The sequence below is a fragment of the Mchenga conophoros genome, linkage group LG18 (genome assembly GCF_057382185.1).
Source record: "Mchenga conophoros isolate Kocher_MC1m ecotype Shallow Benthic linkage group LG18, M_conophoros_male_GT1.1, whole genome shotgun sequence".
Classification (NCBI taxonomy): Eukaryota; Metazoa; Chordata; class Actinopteri; order Cichliformes; family Cichlidae; genus Mchenga; species Mchenga conophoros.
In genome coordinates this window covers 12,680,530-12,696,929 of record NC_140543.1, presented here as the reverse complement: position 1 = coordinate 12,696,929, position 16,400 = coordinate 12,680,530, and the positions used below count along the sequence as shown (strand labels likewise).

The following is a 16,400-nucleotide window of genomic DNA, read 5'->3' as shown; positions in this document are numbered from 1 at the left end:
TGTAGAAAAAAATCATGAAGAAAAGAGGATATCTTAGGAGTCTGAAAGATCTTTGAGTCAGCAAATATGGTCTAGGTCCTCACTTTGTCTTCCTACAACAAAAAAAAAACACATCTAGTATGTTTGGAAAAGTTGTGTTTAAAAGAAATTCTCTGTTTAACATAAATTTTTCAAAGGCAGGCTTATAATTCTGTCCTCTGTGCATCTTATTTTTTGCAAACTGTTTAAGATTCATTATCAGTTACAATTTTTCATATTTTAGCAACATTAATGGCAATTTAAAAATCAATCTGTTAATAAACAGCATGATATTCATGATTGTACTACAATCATGTTTTATGCCCTTCTAAAATCTATGGAGCCATGGACCAATTTGCCTGAATATGAGAGTCAAAGTGATGATATTTTAGATTGTCTGTGTTATTTTCATATTTGACCGAGCATCAATGAAGTGGATGAGTACATCATTAGAAATTAGTAAACCTTAGCAGTGAACATTTAAATGAGACAGTTTAAAAAAAGAGCAATAGTGATTGAAACATTCAAAACCTAAACAGGTCTCTGTGTGTCTTTGCTGGGTTCACAAAGCTGGTGTACAGCCCCACTGTTTTTTTTAATCACCCTCCTTTACAACCACCAGTTTGCTACCACAAGACACACAAGAAAGGTCTCTGCAAATCCAATGACAACATTTTAAACACACACAATAGGGCAAGCAAGTGTTTTAACAAATGCAAAAGAATGAGACCATAAAATGACAACATCAAGAGCACTGTTTTTGTTTATTGCACGAATCGTACTTATTTCCAACTGAACTGGTAGAACGCAATATTAGGCAGTGGTGGGGAAAAAAACTGTTCATCAAAAGCTGTAATATGTATACAAGATACCCAAAATAGCCAGTGGGAACATCTGGATAGAACTGTCTCAAATCATGGATTGATATCTAGAAAGGAAACACTGCTTTTTGTTTCTCTGGGAAGAAAAAAAGAAAAAGTCAATACTTGAAATGATAGCAGTTCTGTTTATAACAGATGTCATAAGAAGAGGAAAAAAAACAGAAAATGGTCATGTCAAGACATGTTTTTCTCTGAATTTAAAAGTATTTTGTCCTCATATAGAATATAAACCTCTGGATCATTACCAATCAAATGTTCTGACATTTTTTTCTGAAGTCGAACAGCATTTGCTAAAGTCTTTTTTTTTCTTTTTTCTTTTTTTACAGTTTTAATATATATTTATATATATACATATAAATTCAACTAACTACAGTTCTCATAGAAAATGAGAAAAGCTGGACTTTTATCGCTCTCACACAACAAATGACTGGCAAGCATATTGACTCTGCTCCTCCCCCCCATCCTCATCTTTGAGCTGCTGTCAACACAGCACAGAGACAGGAGTGATGTGCTGGCTGCTAACACCTGACCTGGCTCAGGTGGAATTCATTTTAAACCTTTTCTTTTGTTGTTGTTCTTGCCATAAGCTAGATGATACATTGGTCAGGCTTATTAAATATACTAAATGTGAAGCTAACACCATCAGGTACTTAGCATTGTTTTATACAAAGGGGATGCAACCCAGGGATGTGGCTAGGCTGGGTCTGTCCAGATAACCAAACCAACTAATAAGCACTAAGTTATAACACTGTATGTCAATTTTTTAAGCCAAATCTCAAAGCCTAGAAAACTTCCTTTCTGGTTACTCTCCACCATCCTCAGTGACAATTAAGATTGTCATACAGCTTAAACAAACATAAAATGTGATAAGTGGAGAGATTCAAATGTGCTGCTATGTGGACTGAACCAGGCTAGCCATTTCTCCCTTGTTCAAGATTCATGGCAAGAAAATGAAAGTTAATGTCCAAATTTCTTTAAGGAACCACATAAACATCTGCAGCCCTTTATCACTCCCATCTCTATTGGCTCTTAGGCAGTGTTTCAACTGCAATTAATCCAGGTCGTTTCTGGCTCTTTAAAATGACAAATTCCCCAACAGAGCCCCAAATCAGTCCTTAATTCCTACACATATGCTGAACACCTTCTACCTCTCAATTTCTGTGATCACTGAGAGGCGAACTAAATAGAGACTGAGGGAGGAAGAGGAAGAAAGAGGTGAGGAAAGGCTGGTCAAAACAAAGGAAACCACCTCTTCTCAAGTCATGAAACACTTAAGTGCAAAACACCCCCGTCTCAGAAAAAAAAAAAAAACATTAAAAAAAAAACAAAAAAAAACCTAAACTGGATTTTCCTATCACACACTCAGTGCACATTTTGTCTGTCTCTCAAACTAAAGCATCCCTGATTCAAAGTGCACTCAGTAGTGATGGGGGCAGATGATGGAAGGAGGAGAGGAGGGAGTGGCTGAGGGCAGCATGTAGGATAATGCAGCACGTAGAGAGTTAGTACTTCTCTGGGAGCAAACAAGTGATAGATGCAATCAGCTGTTTGAGCTAACAGCCTAAGAATCAGTATGATACTGGGAGCGGGGGCCGCTGGGCTCTCCCTCAAAGTTCAAATCTTAAAGGAAGTCACATTTAGGGGATGGCTTGAGTGTATAAACCCCTCCTCAACACAGAAAAGTCAAAAGCAAGAGGTGTGTTACTAAGAGAAAGGGGATTGTGTGCTGGTGATGTATAGCTTACTACAGGTTGCCTAAAGCTGGATGTATATGTTGCCATATACACACAGTACATCATTCTGGGCCTAGACAGAGCATTTAATTGATGTATGGACAGCCAAGGACCTCCAAATGGTTCATAGGGGTGTAAAAGCAGTTACTAACCTCACCTCTTTGAAAAAGTCTCAAAAAAACAAAACTAGAAAGGGATTCTGGAAGTGTGTCTGTAGTTGCCATATGCACACTCGTAACTGCTGAGAAACCTGGTGCTAAGCATCTCTGTCACTATCACTCTGCTTCAACAGTATGTTTAAGTAAATGTGTGTTTATCTGTGTTTGTGTGTTAAAAAAGTCTGTGGCTCGTCAGTGTTTGAATGTGCCAGTGTGTCAATAGTGCTTGCCTATGTGCATCAATTCAAGGGCAATAAAGTGTGTTTATGTATGTGTGTGTGTTTATGTATGTGTGTGTGTGTGTGTTTATGTATGTGTGTGGCTCATGATGACATGCACTGGACGTGATCTGGACCTCCGTCCTCTTCATCTGAGGAATCTGGAGAACTCCAAGAATCATCTGTGTCTGCATCTGCACCCTCACGGCGGGCCTGGATTTGAACCAGAGAAAAGTGACAATGAGCAAGTTAAATGAGTCACATGCAAACATCCTAGGGCTGTGCGATATGACCAAAATCTCATATCCCGATATAAGAATTCCATCGTCCCGATAACAATATAAATCACAAAAATTTAACATTTCCTGTAAATTCTGTGAATCTCAGGCAACTCGACTTGCGTGAAGTGTTTCCAGCTGCGCGTCCTTCACCCGGAGTCGAGTGTTTTAACCGATGCATGAAACTATACATTTTTGGACATAAGTTGTATTTATTACACGGCGTGCTGCGGGTTGCCTGTTCTAATGTTTGAGTCTAAGGTTTATTTTTTAACACCTGGCGGCTCTTTTTTACTTCTCATCCGTAAATAATCTGCTCTTTCACGTGATTCAGTTCATTTTGAAAAGTCTCAACAGGATCTTGAGCTTTATTGTGAAAGGTTTATGTGGAACATAAACAAGCGGACACGCGATGCTGTTACCATCGTTGTTGCTAACCACAACGCATAAAAACAGGCGCTTGTCCGTCCGTAGCGTGGTTATATTACATATAAGAGAAAGAGAGAACTTTAAGAAATTATTATAGCCACTACAGTGACCATCAAAACGATGAAAAAATATTGCCGTAAACAGTTTATTTTGCGACACCACGAAACAAACGATAGCGTAAAATGAAACGATAGATGTTTTTATATCGTCAAACGATATATATCATTATATCGAACAGCCCTAAAACATCCCATCTGTTCTTTTCAGAAAACTGAAACATTTTCAACATATTGGATTGTTACTTTTTCAGATTTTCTTCCAACAACATTATTTTTGCAGAGACATTACATAGATGTATTAGAAAATTGCTTCCCTAAAGACACTTTTCATAACTTTTTTCAAAAATATTAACTCTTCCCTGTCAATCCCTGTCCAACCCCTACCCCCCAAAAAAGAAAGTAATTTTGGACTTGTTGAGATCTCACCCTTGCAGGTCTCCTGTTTCTCATGTGTCTCATCAGGAACCACAACAGCTGGGTGTCGTACTGATCGCCGTGGCGCACACTGTCCTCGTCACGCTCCCGTTTGTTTTTCTTCATTACCTTCTCAAACAAAACAAAATGAGTGTGAATATGGAGGACAGAGAGGGTGTAATATTAGCTAACATGTCCATGTCCTTGATGCAAAGAGAGTATATGTTATAAAGTAAGATTTAATACAATTATATTACCACTGAAATTAATTTAAGACCAAGAGTAGCTGTTTTGTTACTGGTTGTTTAGCCAACATTCATCTACCCATTACAGTAGGTTAAATCCTTCATTACCATTTGTGAACCAAGTAAATGTCATTTGCTGATCTCTTTCTAAAGAATTGGTGTAATGCCTCTTCCAGACCAAACAAAAAAACGCAGCGGCCTAACAATGCAGTCAGATTTCCCGGAAGGAAGGTCTAAAGGTACTGTATGATGAAAATTTTCAATTATCACAGTGACTAATAAATAAATAAATAAAACAGTTATAACATATCTGTTTCATTCTGGGTGTGAGGCTTCCATGTTTCAACGTTGGTCCTCTAATGCTAAACAATGGGGACTTTTTACCCACAGAGTGGACAAAGTGGAGTTACACAACACACAAGCGGTCGGCTTCTCACATAAATAGCAACTGTACAGATGAAATTAGGTCTGTACACATTAGGTTTTACAGTCAAACAGGAAAATGTGTTGGGGCACATTTACTTCCGTTTTCACTTTCAGTAGTTTAGATAAAATCTTAAACTGGATTCATTAAAAATCTGTGTGAGTATCTGCAATATCACAATTACATCATTGTAAAGCATTCATTTGTCTGAATTCACACAATAAAACAGGATACAATACCTCTTTGAGACCCTTGAGTCCTGTGGGGGTTTCAGCTGTGGGGGCCCACAGTTTGATGTCATGATCCAGCCCACTGGTAGCCATACCTGGCAGATGTGGATGTGGCTCCAAACAGTTCACCTGTGGTTTTCAAAGGTCAAACGTACAGCATATAACACATTGATGTTCTAATTTATATATAAAAATGAAAACTTAAAAGTATAAATACATAAGTCTGATGCTGCAAATTGCTACTAAAAACAAGTTATTGGAGTGAAACCTTCAACATCTAAAGCAGCGGTCCCCAACCTTTTTTGCACCACGGACCGGTTTATGCCCGACAATATTTTCACGGACCGGCCTTTAAGGTGTCGCGGATAAATACAACAAAATAAAACTAGTATCGGTACCAAAAAAAAAGAAGATTTATTCATAACACACGCGAAAAGACTCAGGAACACCGAGTTAACGATAAAAACAATAACAAAATAACGCTGAAAAATGATAAAAACCCTGAAAACCATACATTTCAGACCTGAGCCTCAACTATCGCGGCCCGGTACCAAACGACTCACGGACCGGTACCGGTCCGAGGCCCGGGGGTTGGGGACCGCTGATCTAAAGGGTCTTACAAAGTTGTCTCATTCAAAAAAAATCTGTGGTACTTTCCCACTCACCACTCCTCCTCGGTCTCCCTCCATAAACTGGACAATACGAGCAGAGTATTTGTCCCATAGATAGATGTGCCCACAGTCGCTGCCACTGACCACAAACTCACTGCATGGCCCATAGAAATTCACCCCCTTCACTGTGAGCAAGAGGACGGTATTATATCAATGCCAGAAACTCAAAAATGACCTGCTGACAGCTTTATTTTGTAGAGTTGTCTATACCTTATACAGCTTATTTAAAATAATTTTAAAAAGTAGTACCTGTGGCATTATTGCGGTGACCCTTATATCTCCTGAGATAGTCTGCCCCATCACTGTGGTCGGAGTCAAACAAGTAGATGTCTTCATCATTGTAACTAGCCAGGAGCTCTGGACATACAGAAAATGTCAAACAGCCATTTGCTTAATTTCCTTTAATGCAATAAAGGCAGAAGTTAGTCATGACTTTCATAACTTTTGACTATGCACACATCATTTATATATGCCAAGCCAAAAGTTGATAAATTGGTGTCATTGGCACTTTATCTGACCTTATTGGTTTTCTACAAAAGATACACATTTCAGAAGAAGAAAAATCCTAGAATTTTAGTCAGTGAGCTAACTCCTAGTTCTATTTCAATGTCACTGAGATTGCACAGTGGTTGCATCACATCACACAAGAAGGGAAGAGGTTTGAACTAAAAAAAAAAAAAAAGGAAAGAAAAAAAAAGACTAGATCGAGGAATTATCAAGGGTCTGTGTCCTTATTTTTAAGAAATATTTCTAAAAATGTTCATAATAGAATAAGAAAAGAATGAGAAAACTTATTTTACCTGTGCCATCGTGACTGTACACAAGGCAGGTTATGTTGGTTTTAGACTCACTGGATACCAGATGTGAGGGACAAAACTTTTTCAGTACACCATTGTTATCATTTTCATTAATCTTCCTCTGGTCATAGATCCTAAAGAAAGTGAAAACAAAATACTGTCAGAAGAGAAAAAGAGTCAAAGAATAACATTTAAGTGACAAAATTGTATCATACCACAATGATAATGGATTCTTTAGAGTGGGGAAAAAAGCATTTTTACTATTCCCTGGTTCATACCTCACATACTGATCTCTCCCGCCAACAGCAAAGTGGTGTGTCTTTGCTGGGTTCACAAAGATGGTGTACAGCCCCACTTTTTTATCACCCTCCTTTACAACCACCAGTTTACTACCACAAAGATACAAGGAGACACAAAAGAACACCAGTATTACCACTGATCAACCTAAAAAAAATTTTAATCTGTTTATGTGTTTTGCTCACATGGTGCGCAAGACAGTTTTGTCAATCCACAGCAAGTCTCACTCTACACTCACTGTGACAAAACTAGCTGAATGTGAAACTTAATAGTACTTAGCTGAGAGCCATTGCACAGAATTCAGTTATGTGAATACATAATGATAATAAAAAATCTTGACTCTTACTTGGCAGGGCGGTCTAGACGCAAGTCAATACCAAATACAACAGCATCCTCTCCAGCTGACAGAAAGGAGCAAGGTGAATCTGGCTCAAGGGCCAGCTAAAAAATACAAAACAAAAAATTGATATGACACCAATTCAGCTGTCTCTAAGAGTCTTAAACACCACTGGACAAAGATTTCCTCTCACAGACCTTGTGTGCAGCGCCTTTATGCTGTGCAACCCGTTTCGTGTTCTTGCAGCGCTGTGTGGCAGAAAGCTCAGCCACTCTGATCTGACCATCACGAGCACACATGGCCAAGGTGGAGTCCCCACTGTGAGGCAGGAACTTTGCCTAAATTAAAGCCAAGGGTAGCCCAATCATGCATTTTATAACCACAATTTAACTTGATTAAATTATGCTCATGAATTAGTCACTTCAATCTGTCTTGTAAGTTTGGTTTTTTTAATAATGGATTATTATAAAATAATAAAAACAAATAAATCATCAAATAGCAATTTACTGCTTGTCTCTAACTTAGTCTTGTTTCCACATTCTACTTTTTTATCACTGTTTCTGTGGTATAATGATTATAGCTTCTTATAAGAAAAAGTCCCAGAAAGCTACTTATTTTGTCTCAACAACAAACAATCAAATAAGAGAAGAAGAGAATATTAAAAAACTACTCAATAATTTAAACATCATCTTATTAACTCTTGAAGGAAACTGAAGTTTTTAGAACATTAAAAACCCCCCCCAGATTTTTCCTTCTGCTGTATCGAACACTAACACATTACTATTACTAACATTTATTTGGAAAAATAACTAAAGGACTAACTAATAATGAACCTCTACCGTAGTCCTATTTTTGTGTTTTACCTGAAAGACATTGCTCTTGTGTCCACTGTCAAACTCCAGTTCAGCACGACGGATGGCCCAGTCCCAGATCACCACACGCAGGTCATCGCTGCCTGATGCCAGGCGTGTGCCTGATGGATTGAAATGCAATGTGTTGACACAACCTGTATGCCTCTCTAATCGGCCTTGGAGCTCCAGCCTTTGCACGAGGCCACGAGCCCCACACACGCGCCTCACAAACTGGTGTGAGTCCCTGCCGATCTCTCTGGAGCGCAGCGAGGGTACCGCCCGCCACACAGGACCACGCATGTCACGGAGCTCTGCCCCGAGCCATGCCTCCATAGCTTCATCATCATCGTCGTCGTCATCATCATCTTTCTGTTCTTCTTCATCATCATCATCGTCGTCGTCATCATCATCTGAACTTGAGGAGTGGTTAGTGCCGCCGCCAGGTCTGTTTCTCTTTCTAGCTGCCCTTTTCCCACCATCTTTTTCTTTGGCCTTCTCTCGCCTTCCTCCCTCGCTCTCCCTTTCACCATCCTCAGTTAAAGAGTAGAGGCCGCTGCCGTCCATGCTGTCTGTATCTTCATCCTCTTCTCCCTCCCTGGTTGTGCCCGTCTCTCCTTCTATATCTGGCATAGATTTGTCTCCAGATGCTTCGGCTGTTTCTTTGGAAATAGAAACGCCCAATATAAGGTTAAAGCAACACTGTCACATAGGGAGATTCATAAAATACATAAAGAAAAAGACAAATATGTAGATGGTTAGTCACAGAGGTGTGGACTCGAGTCACATGACTTGGACTCGAGTCAGACTCGAGTCATTAATTTTATGACTTTAGACTTGACTTGAAAAAATGTTCTAAGACTTGTGACTTGACTTGGACTTTTACACCAATGACTTGGGACTTGAATTGGACTTGAACCGGTTTACTTGAAAAGACTTGATATTTTACCCCAAATATAAAATTTAACATGCATATTATATAGAGATTGAAAATGTGACGTCATTCACGGGTAGAACCGCAAAGGATTCTGGGAACTCGTGGCAAGCGGTACTAGCGCACGCAGGCTTTCAATTGAAATCAGTTATACAGCGATAAAAAGAAACACAAAAATGTCAAGAAGCCGTTGTATTATTAACTGCAATAGCCGGTCGCATGACAGCCACGAGAAGCTGACGGGTAAAGAGATCGGTTGTTATCGGATTACGTCGTTGAAGAGAAATTGTTCGAGCCATGTTTCCGAAGTAACAAAGACGCGACGGATGGCCTGGATTGCAGCCATTCAAAGATCAAATATAACGTCCCAGAACACTCCAGCTCACAGGTTAGTCTGCTCCAAGCATTTACACGAAGGTCAGTGTTTTTTAGTAGTTAATACGTCATTTTCATAACATAATTAGTGATATAGGTTACAAGCAAGTCTGGCGCTGAACAGAAATTGTCGCGCTATGCTCCTTTATTTATTGTGCATAAATAGTGAATTGTCCTGACACAATATTGCGTTTCGCTTCTGTTATTATGGTACATTGACAAAAACATATACTTTTATTCACAGGATAAAACAGGTTTTTTGTATCACTAATTGCCCAGTACGATTACAGCATACAATATTGTTGTCACTGCTACATTTCTGTGATGGGTACCAGAAATTATTTCCACTACTAATTAATTACCGTTGAGCTCAAAGGTCCTATTAATAAACGGTTAAGGAATGTGTATTTATGACGACAATTTGTGAGACTGGTAAACTTATGATACGTACGATGGTCTTTACTTTCTACACGGTGCATTTCAAGGTCCTGTACCCATCCGTCGGTAAACTGTACCTGGGCTTGTTGCAGTGACCTGAAGTTACTAAACTTCATGAGTGTATGCACTCACTCCAAGAACCGTATGATTATAAATATGCATATAAATATGCTAAGATGAGATAGCTGACTTCATCTAACTAGCAAATGTTGTCCAGGCTACGTTGGTGATACAGTTTTTTTTAATGTGTATGATATTTTTGTCATGCGATTTTAAAGCCGGTCCTACAACCGCATCCAAGAATAACATGCAGCTTATCTCAGAACTGTCGGTGAAAATTATTCTTGGAGCTAGGTTTAATTGAGCTGCATTTTAAAGAGGTGCAATTTCACAATTTGTGTATATTTTCTAAGTTCACTATTTTGTCATGTGTTGAGAAAAACACAGATTTTAAAATTACATGGTCTAATATTTACATTTAGCATAACTGCAACATTATTTTTTCTTTTTTTTTTTTAAAGACTCGAAAGGACTTGAAATTCAAAGTTTCAGACTTGTGACTTGACTCGGACTTTTACACCAGTGACTTGAGACTCGACTCTGACTTGCCTGACATTACTTGAGACTTGACTTGAGACTTGAGGATAAAGACTTGAGACTTACTCGAGACTTGCAAAACAATGACTTGGTCCCACCTCTGGTTAGTCATATATAGTAGGAAAAACTCATTATGAAATTTTTCCACCATACTAAAACTATAAGAGTTACCATTTAGAGAGGAAGACTGTGTTTGCCCCTCTTTGCTTCCAGAGGCATCCCCCTCTTTGTGTCGGTCTTCTCCAGGCTCCTTTTCTTCAGAGCCACCTATTGAAGCCAAACATTTTCTCTGATGAACTGTGATGACTGCTGCGGAGTATGACACCATGCACTGCTGTCATTAGTATATAAACTGACTTGTTTTACCGTTAAGCACCGTGGATTTGCCGTCAGCCTCAGCCATTGTATCTGTGAAGTCCTGCGTCGACCCGAGGTACAACCTCGTGTTGGACACAAAAACAAAATTAATGGTGCATTGACAACTACTCAAAATCAGACTGGATAGTTTGTGTGCTATAAACGAGGCGACGCCACGGCTTTCATTTGATAAGCTCTTGCCAAATAGCGACTTGACACTATTTGCAATAGGGTACAAGTTACCTGTTAGCCCCGTAGCTTCCAAACTAACAGTCTGGCTAATTTTACAAGCTATACACCGCTGCATGTAAAGATATAAACAAACGAAGTCGTTTGTTAGCCGAATCACGGGCCTGTTTTGCTTTGTGATATTTAACTATGTATTGTCCTGTATAAAAGAACTGCTTGACTGCCTGACAGTTATTACCATAAGCTAATGCTACCTAGCAAACTCGAGGCTAACAAATGTCGAAACTAAAACACAGTTTTCTAAGTTGTGCTGCACAACTAACCAGCTACTGGTCAAAATGCAAACAAGCGGCTAGCATTGCTTATACTCGCTAACTAGCACAGCTAGCGTTACCTGTAGTCGAAGGCCCGACGAGGCGTACTTCTTAGTTTAGTCTTAATCTTTATTGCAGATTTATTTGCTCCACCTCGCTACTCAGCAAATGAGCTAAGTGCCTTGACTAGGAACTCTATGACGAAAAACACACGACATGAGGAATGCGTGCATAAAGCTTTTTTGAAAAGTCAGACTATATTGCGAGCTAGCTGCGTTCACATAAGATTGCCTGCTCTGTTTATGTTTTGACGGTTCAGCTTTTTCTTTTTTTCTTTTTTTTTCTAGTTACATTTCCGGTTTCGTGCTCGCATGTTTTTTTTTCTACCGGAAGTTTGGTACGCAGAGATTAACCATCGGCATCAACAACGACAACGACAATAATAATAATAATAATAATAATAATAATAATAATAATAATAATAATAGTATGAACAAGACGATATGCGCAAAAACCTTTGTCCTGTAGTTGCTGAGACCACTGGGATGGGTCATATTGACTAATTACAGTACAAGAAACAGGCAGAATCTCTTCTACAGCACACAAAGTGAGATTATCTTTAAAAAAGCCAGCAATACAATACAAGCTAGTGGATGAGAACAAGTTATATTTCATATCAACGCTTCTTTTCCTCCGCAACAGTAATAATAATAATAATAATAATAATAATAATAATAATAATAATAATAACAACATTGATGATGATAATAAAAATAAGAACACATTAATAATACTTAAAATTAGTTTATATTTAATTTAAGTGAACATTTAATTTATTGAACATCAGCAAAACGCAGAATTTGCAAAACACTGAAAAGAAATTGCAAATGTTTAATTATTTCATTTAAATGTTTTTCTATTGAACAAAATGTAAAGGTTATTAAGGTCAAGACCAATTGCAAACAGCAAGAATAACACCGGAGGCTACAAGGTCATATTAATAGCCTAACAAACCACTGAACACCCCCCCCCCCCCCCCCCCCCCCCCAAACACTCATTCACACACTTACTTACATGTGATTCTTTAGAGCACAGAACAAAGACTGCAATGATCCAAGTTCAGTCTAACGATGATACTACTAGCACAAGCGTATTCATTCATTTATACAGTTCACCGAGATGCCTGTTGTGAGGCGACTGTTGAGTGTATGTTGCTCAGTTTATCCATATTAAATTTTCCACATAATGTAAATTAGACTCAATCCATCATGGTAGCCTTAAATTTCCAAGTCTTCTGGGTAGGGGAACTTCAGTGCATGTGGCTGATTGGGACTTTTTAATTTTGGGACCTTTTTGGTTTTCACCTATAAGGCCAAGGGATATGTGTCCACAAAGCCCGGGCTTACAAATAACACAACTGTCATAAAATGACAATTATGTCGAGTAGGCTGTAATCCACAATGATTTTGAAGAAAGCTTGTACGTTTCTGGCGCCCCCTACAGGTTGTTGTAAAATGCTCTGGCGTTATCACGGCATAAAAATCGCGATCCTTGATAACTGCACGCATGCTTATTGAGTTCTGACAAATTTCCTACCAATACTTTTGATGCACAATGGAAGCCACGTCTTTTTATATTGTTCCCTATATCAGTGCATAGCCGTCTGGCCAGTATAGGGCACTGACTGCGGTCGTCTGACTTTTCAAGTGGTGTTTATGGTGGCAGAAGAACTAAATCTGTTTCAAGTGATTTGCCCCTTGCTCTAATTGAAACATGCGAATGATCACTGACAGTTCCTCAAATACAAAGAAACCAGCAAATCTATGAGTAAATAAGAATATTTTTATCCGTTGCCTGCAACTTTAGTAGAGAAATTAAAGTTTTAAAAAAAGGTGAATCAATGTTCTTTCACAAAGATGTGGCGAACAGGAGAACATTTCTGCACAGACGTATGATTAAACAATTGCTCATGTGTTAAAAGCACAGACGCCTTACAAAGACCTGATTTTCCACAGCTTTTTTTCGTAAAATTCTGCACATGACTCTTTTCATAAATAAGGGGACATAACTAAGAAAACAAACAAACAAACAAGCAAAATAAGACGCTTAGGAACGGAAAGATTACAAAATAAGGAAGAGGAAGTTCACTCAAACACAGGGGGTTTCAGAACAGCCACCCCCATCTGTGCAGCTTTCATAAGTTGTAGCGGCTCGTCTGTCCTCCAGAGGCGATGCTGGAGTTTGAAGAGACATGAGGATGGCTCAGGACACAGCTTCTTCCCCATGCCGTGCACAGACTTCATAAGCGGACAAAGTTTTTAAATTTAACATTGGCCTGCGGTTTATTCCGCTCTTCGCCAACATGGAGTATTGGAGGCAATGTGCGATGTGGCTGATCAGCTGCAACGTGCTGCCTGCGAACCACCGGGTAACTGCGGACACGGCGCAGGTGTTCGACCTGGCGCAAACCCTGCGGGACGGGGTGCTGCTGTGCCAGCTGCTCAACAACCTAAGACCCCACACTATCAACCTAAAGGAGATCAATCTCAGGCCACAAATGTCACAGGTACATCCATCATTTTATGCGCTACTTTACGAATTACTTGTAAAAAATATTGTGAAATCAAATTCATGCGTTCACTAACATGCCATAAGCTAAACCTATAGTGGTGTCCAGGAAAAGTCAGTTTATTAGCCCAATAACCACTGGTAAAGAACCAAAGTAGTTCCGCTGGTGAAAGAGGACGCCTAATCAAAAATTTGTGAAAGTGGACAAAGACATATTTGCAGCTCCTTATTAAGAAGATCAAGCTGTAGCAATTTTAAATAAGGTTCCTAAATACATGGAAGAGAAATGGTGGAAGCTATATTAGAGCGTTTTATATTTTGTTGTTCTGCCTGCAAGGAGCTACAGTAATTAGGGTACAGAAGCCTGTTCCAGTTTTATTAAAGGTTAGACTTAGGTGAGATTTTCCCTATAAGTTATTCCATATTTTCAAAATAAAACCGCAAATTCTAAGGATTTGCAGCTTAAGGCGAGCTTTAGATTATTTCCATCTGTTACACACCGTTTTATTTGTGTCCTGTCTTATTTGGCTTTGGGTCCAACAGATAAGTTTCACTAAAGCCGTGGAGTGGCCTCTGACAGATATCTTCACCCTTTTCTTTTATTGTGAAGATGATGTTTCACTTTCCGTGTGCTGTTCTGGTGTCTTGATCTTTGTTTTTTTCTGGATAGGAGAGAAAGTTCTTTAGCTTGTGTGAAACTTGTCTGGTTTGGGAAACACTAAGAAATCGTCCAAATAGACTTCTCCTTGCTCATGCAGTAACCCTTCAGGAGCTGAAGGCTCTGGAGACATCTGATAAAATCCTGCCTTTGATCCACCCATTAGTTGGGAAACTACATTTTGTGCAGTGGCTTGCCGTTTGGTTTGATGGCATATGACATGTGTAATAAGCCAATTTTAAGCAAATTTTTATTTAAATCTCTTGCATTACTGTCTTGGCCAGTTAAATAAAATAAAACAAAACATAACAATTTAATGTTTTAAATTAAAAGCATCTTCCTTGGTGTAATATATGTATTTGCAGGTGTGCCTACAAACATAAATAAAGCCTGCCGTGGTTACCAATATATTTATACGTTTTCTGTGCTCCTACGTTACTGTAACAGCAGCACTTCCTGTTCAGCAGCAGACTCAGGCAGGTGATTAGATCTTTCTGCATCTAGTTGAAAGAGTAATGAACGATTAAAGTCAAAGAAACCGTTAATAATACACCATAAAAGGACAGTGACCTGATGCACACACACACACACACACACACACACACACACACACACACACACACACACACACACACACACACAAGAACATAAATACATTTTATGATTTGTTAGCTGACATCAAATAGTTAGGCACTAAAAGCAAATTATATACAGTTTGGTTGAAATGAGCTGTCACCATGATATGATCATCATGATGATATTTTTTTTGTAGTGATAGATCTGCATGAGTGATTGGGCTCTGTCTCACAAACTGTACTATGCACATGTGCTATGCTTTGCACTATCTGCTTCACCAGTGCCTATGTGCTTTTCTTTAATATTTTTTAAAAGAGAGTTAAAGCAAACCCAGGGCATAACAGGCCAAACAATGGATGGACATAGCCTGTAGCTGTAGGCCACTTGGCAATGGTTGCAAAAGGCATGTGTGTCAGTGGGCTCCATATTTTAAATGGCTCTTTCATTCTCATCTACTGATGGGCTATCTTCGAAAAAAGAAACAAGGGCACTGGTGAACACGACTAAAGTGTACACTGATGAAAGGTTACACCCAAGACCCGTGTTGTATGCTGAGTTTTGGTACAAATTCAAATAACAATTCACATAACCATTTTGACTATGTCAGTCATGAACAAATATGAACAAATACGCATCGGATACGCAAATACCCACTGCCTCTCTTATTTGCTTCCAAAGTTATACAAAGTAAAAGCTTTTTAAAGTAGTCTAGTTTAAATATAACAGGAAGTAAACTTAGCTAAACAAATCACAAACAGGCCACTATTAACTGAAAATGAAAAATGAAAAATAATAAACTTAAAAGGTGTTTAAAAAAGTATTTTTATTATCGTGGAGCCAGAGATTCTGGGTGTTACTCTAAATGTGAATAAAAGAATGTGCACCAGGGCTGTGACTGTGTTCAAAAGCATGAGGCTGTTGGTGGTGCAAAGCCATCATGTTCTTGCACTTCCTCCGTAGACAAACAGGGCCCCTGGGGGCGGCGGAGTGATTACAGGCGTCTCCATGATGAGCTGATGTGATAAAAAGAAGCCTATCTGTTCTCAAGAATTCCCTTACTTACTGCTTAAGTTATTAAATATTCAGTTTCTAAATCAGCCATTTCTCAGCAATGTGTTTGACAGGAAAAATGAACTGAGGCGATCTAACAGTGCTGTATACGTTTTCTTTTTAACTGAAGTGGCTCAAACTAGACAAAGACGAGTATCTTGAATTCTAAACCATAACTTTATGTCCAATGTTCCTGTTGGCTGCTGTCTTCCCACTAACACAAAGATCCTAATAGGAAGTGACACCAACAGAGAACATAGTTGGCGGTTTCATTTCACAGTATAAAACTTTCATTTTTCATTTTCAG

General features: G+C 38.9%; 2 protein-coding genes across 4 annotated transcripts in view; one reads left to right on the top strand and one right to left on the bottom strand.

Annotated features, from left to right (window-relative positions):
• Positions 1-763: 763 nt before the first annotated feature.
• Positions 764-11,593, bottom strand: dcaf8 (DDB1 and CUL4 associated factor 8). Of its 2 annotated transcripts, none has more exons than XM_085253357.1 (13): positions 11,322-11,593; positions 10,739-10,821; positions 10,553-10,648; positions 8,053-8,699; positions 7,387-7,527; positions 7,199-7,293; positions 6,834-6,944; positions 6,559-6,689; positions 6,008-6,115; positions 5,753-5,883; positions 5,097-5,216; positions 4,201-4,317; positions 764-3,221 (listed from the first exon to the last, which is right to left on the bottom strand). In XM_085253357.1, the coding sequence occupies exons 2-13, from the start codon at positions 10,782-10,784 to the stop codon at positions 3,114-3,116; spliced, it is 1,851 nt and encodes a 616-aa protein (XP_085109483.1). In that variant the 5' UTR covers positions 10,785-10,821; positions 11,322-11,593; the 3' UTR covers positions 764-3,113. The 2 variants fall into 2 exon arrangements, with proteins under 2 accessions (XP_085109483.1, XP_085109484.1); XM_085253358.1 differs by having other exon boundaries at positions 10,748-10,821; positions 11,322-11,592.
• Positions 11,594-13,480: 1,887 nt separating this feature from the next.
• Positions 13,481-16,400, top strand: part of LOC146553327 (guanine nucleotide exchange factor VAV3-like) — a 50,987-nt gene continuing 48,067 nt past the window's right edge. For both annotated transcript variants that reach the window (XM_085254614.1, XM_085254615.1), the window contains exon 1: positions 13,481-13,807. In XM_085254614.1, the coding sequence (XP_085110740.1) occupies positions 13,604-13,807 (204 nt within the window). In that variant the 5' untranslated portion in view covers positions 13,481-13,603. The remainder of the gene's footprint in view (positions 13,808-16,400) is intronic.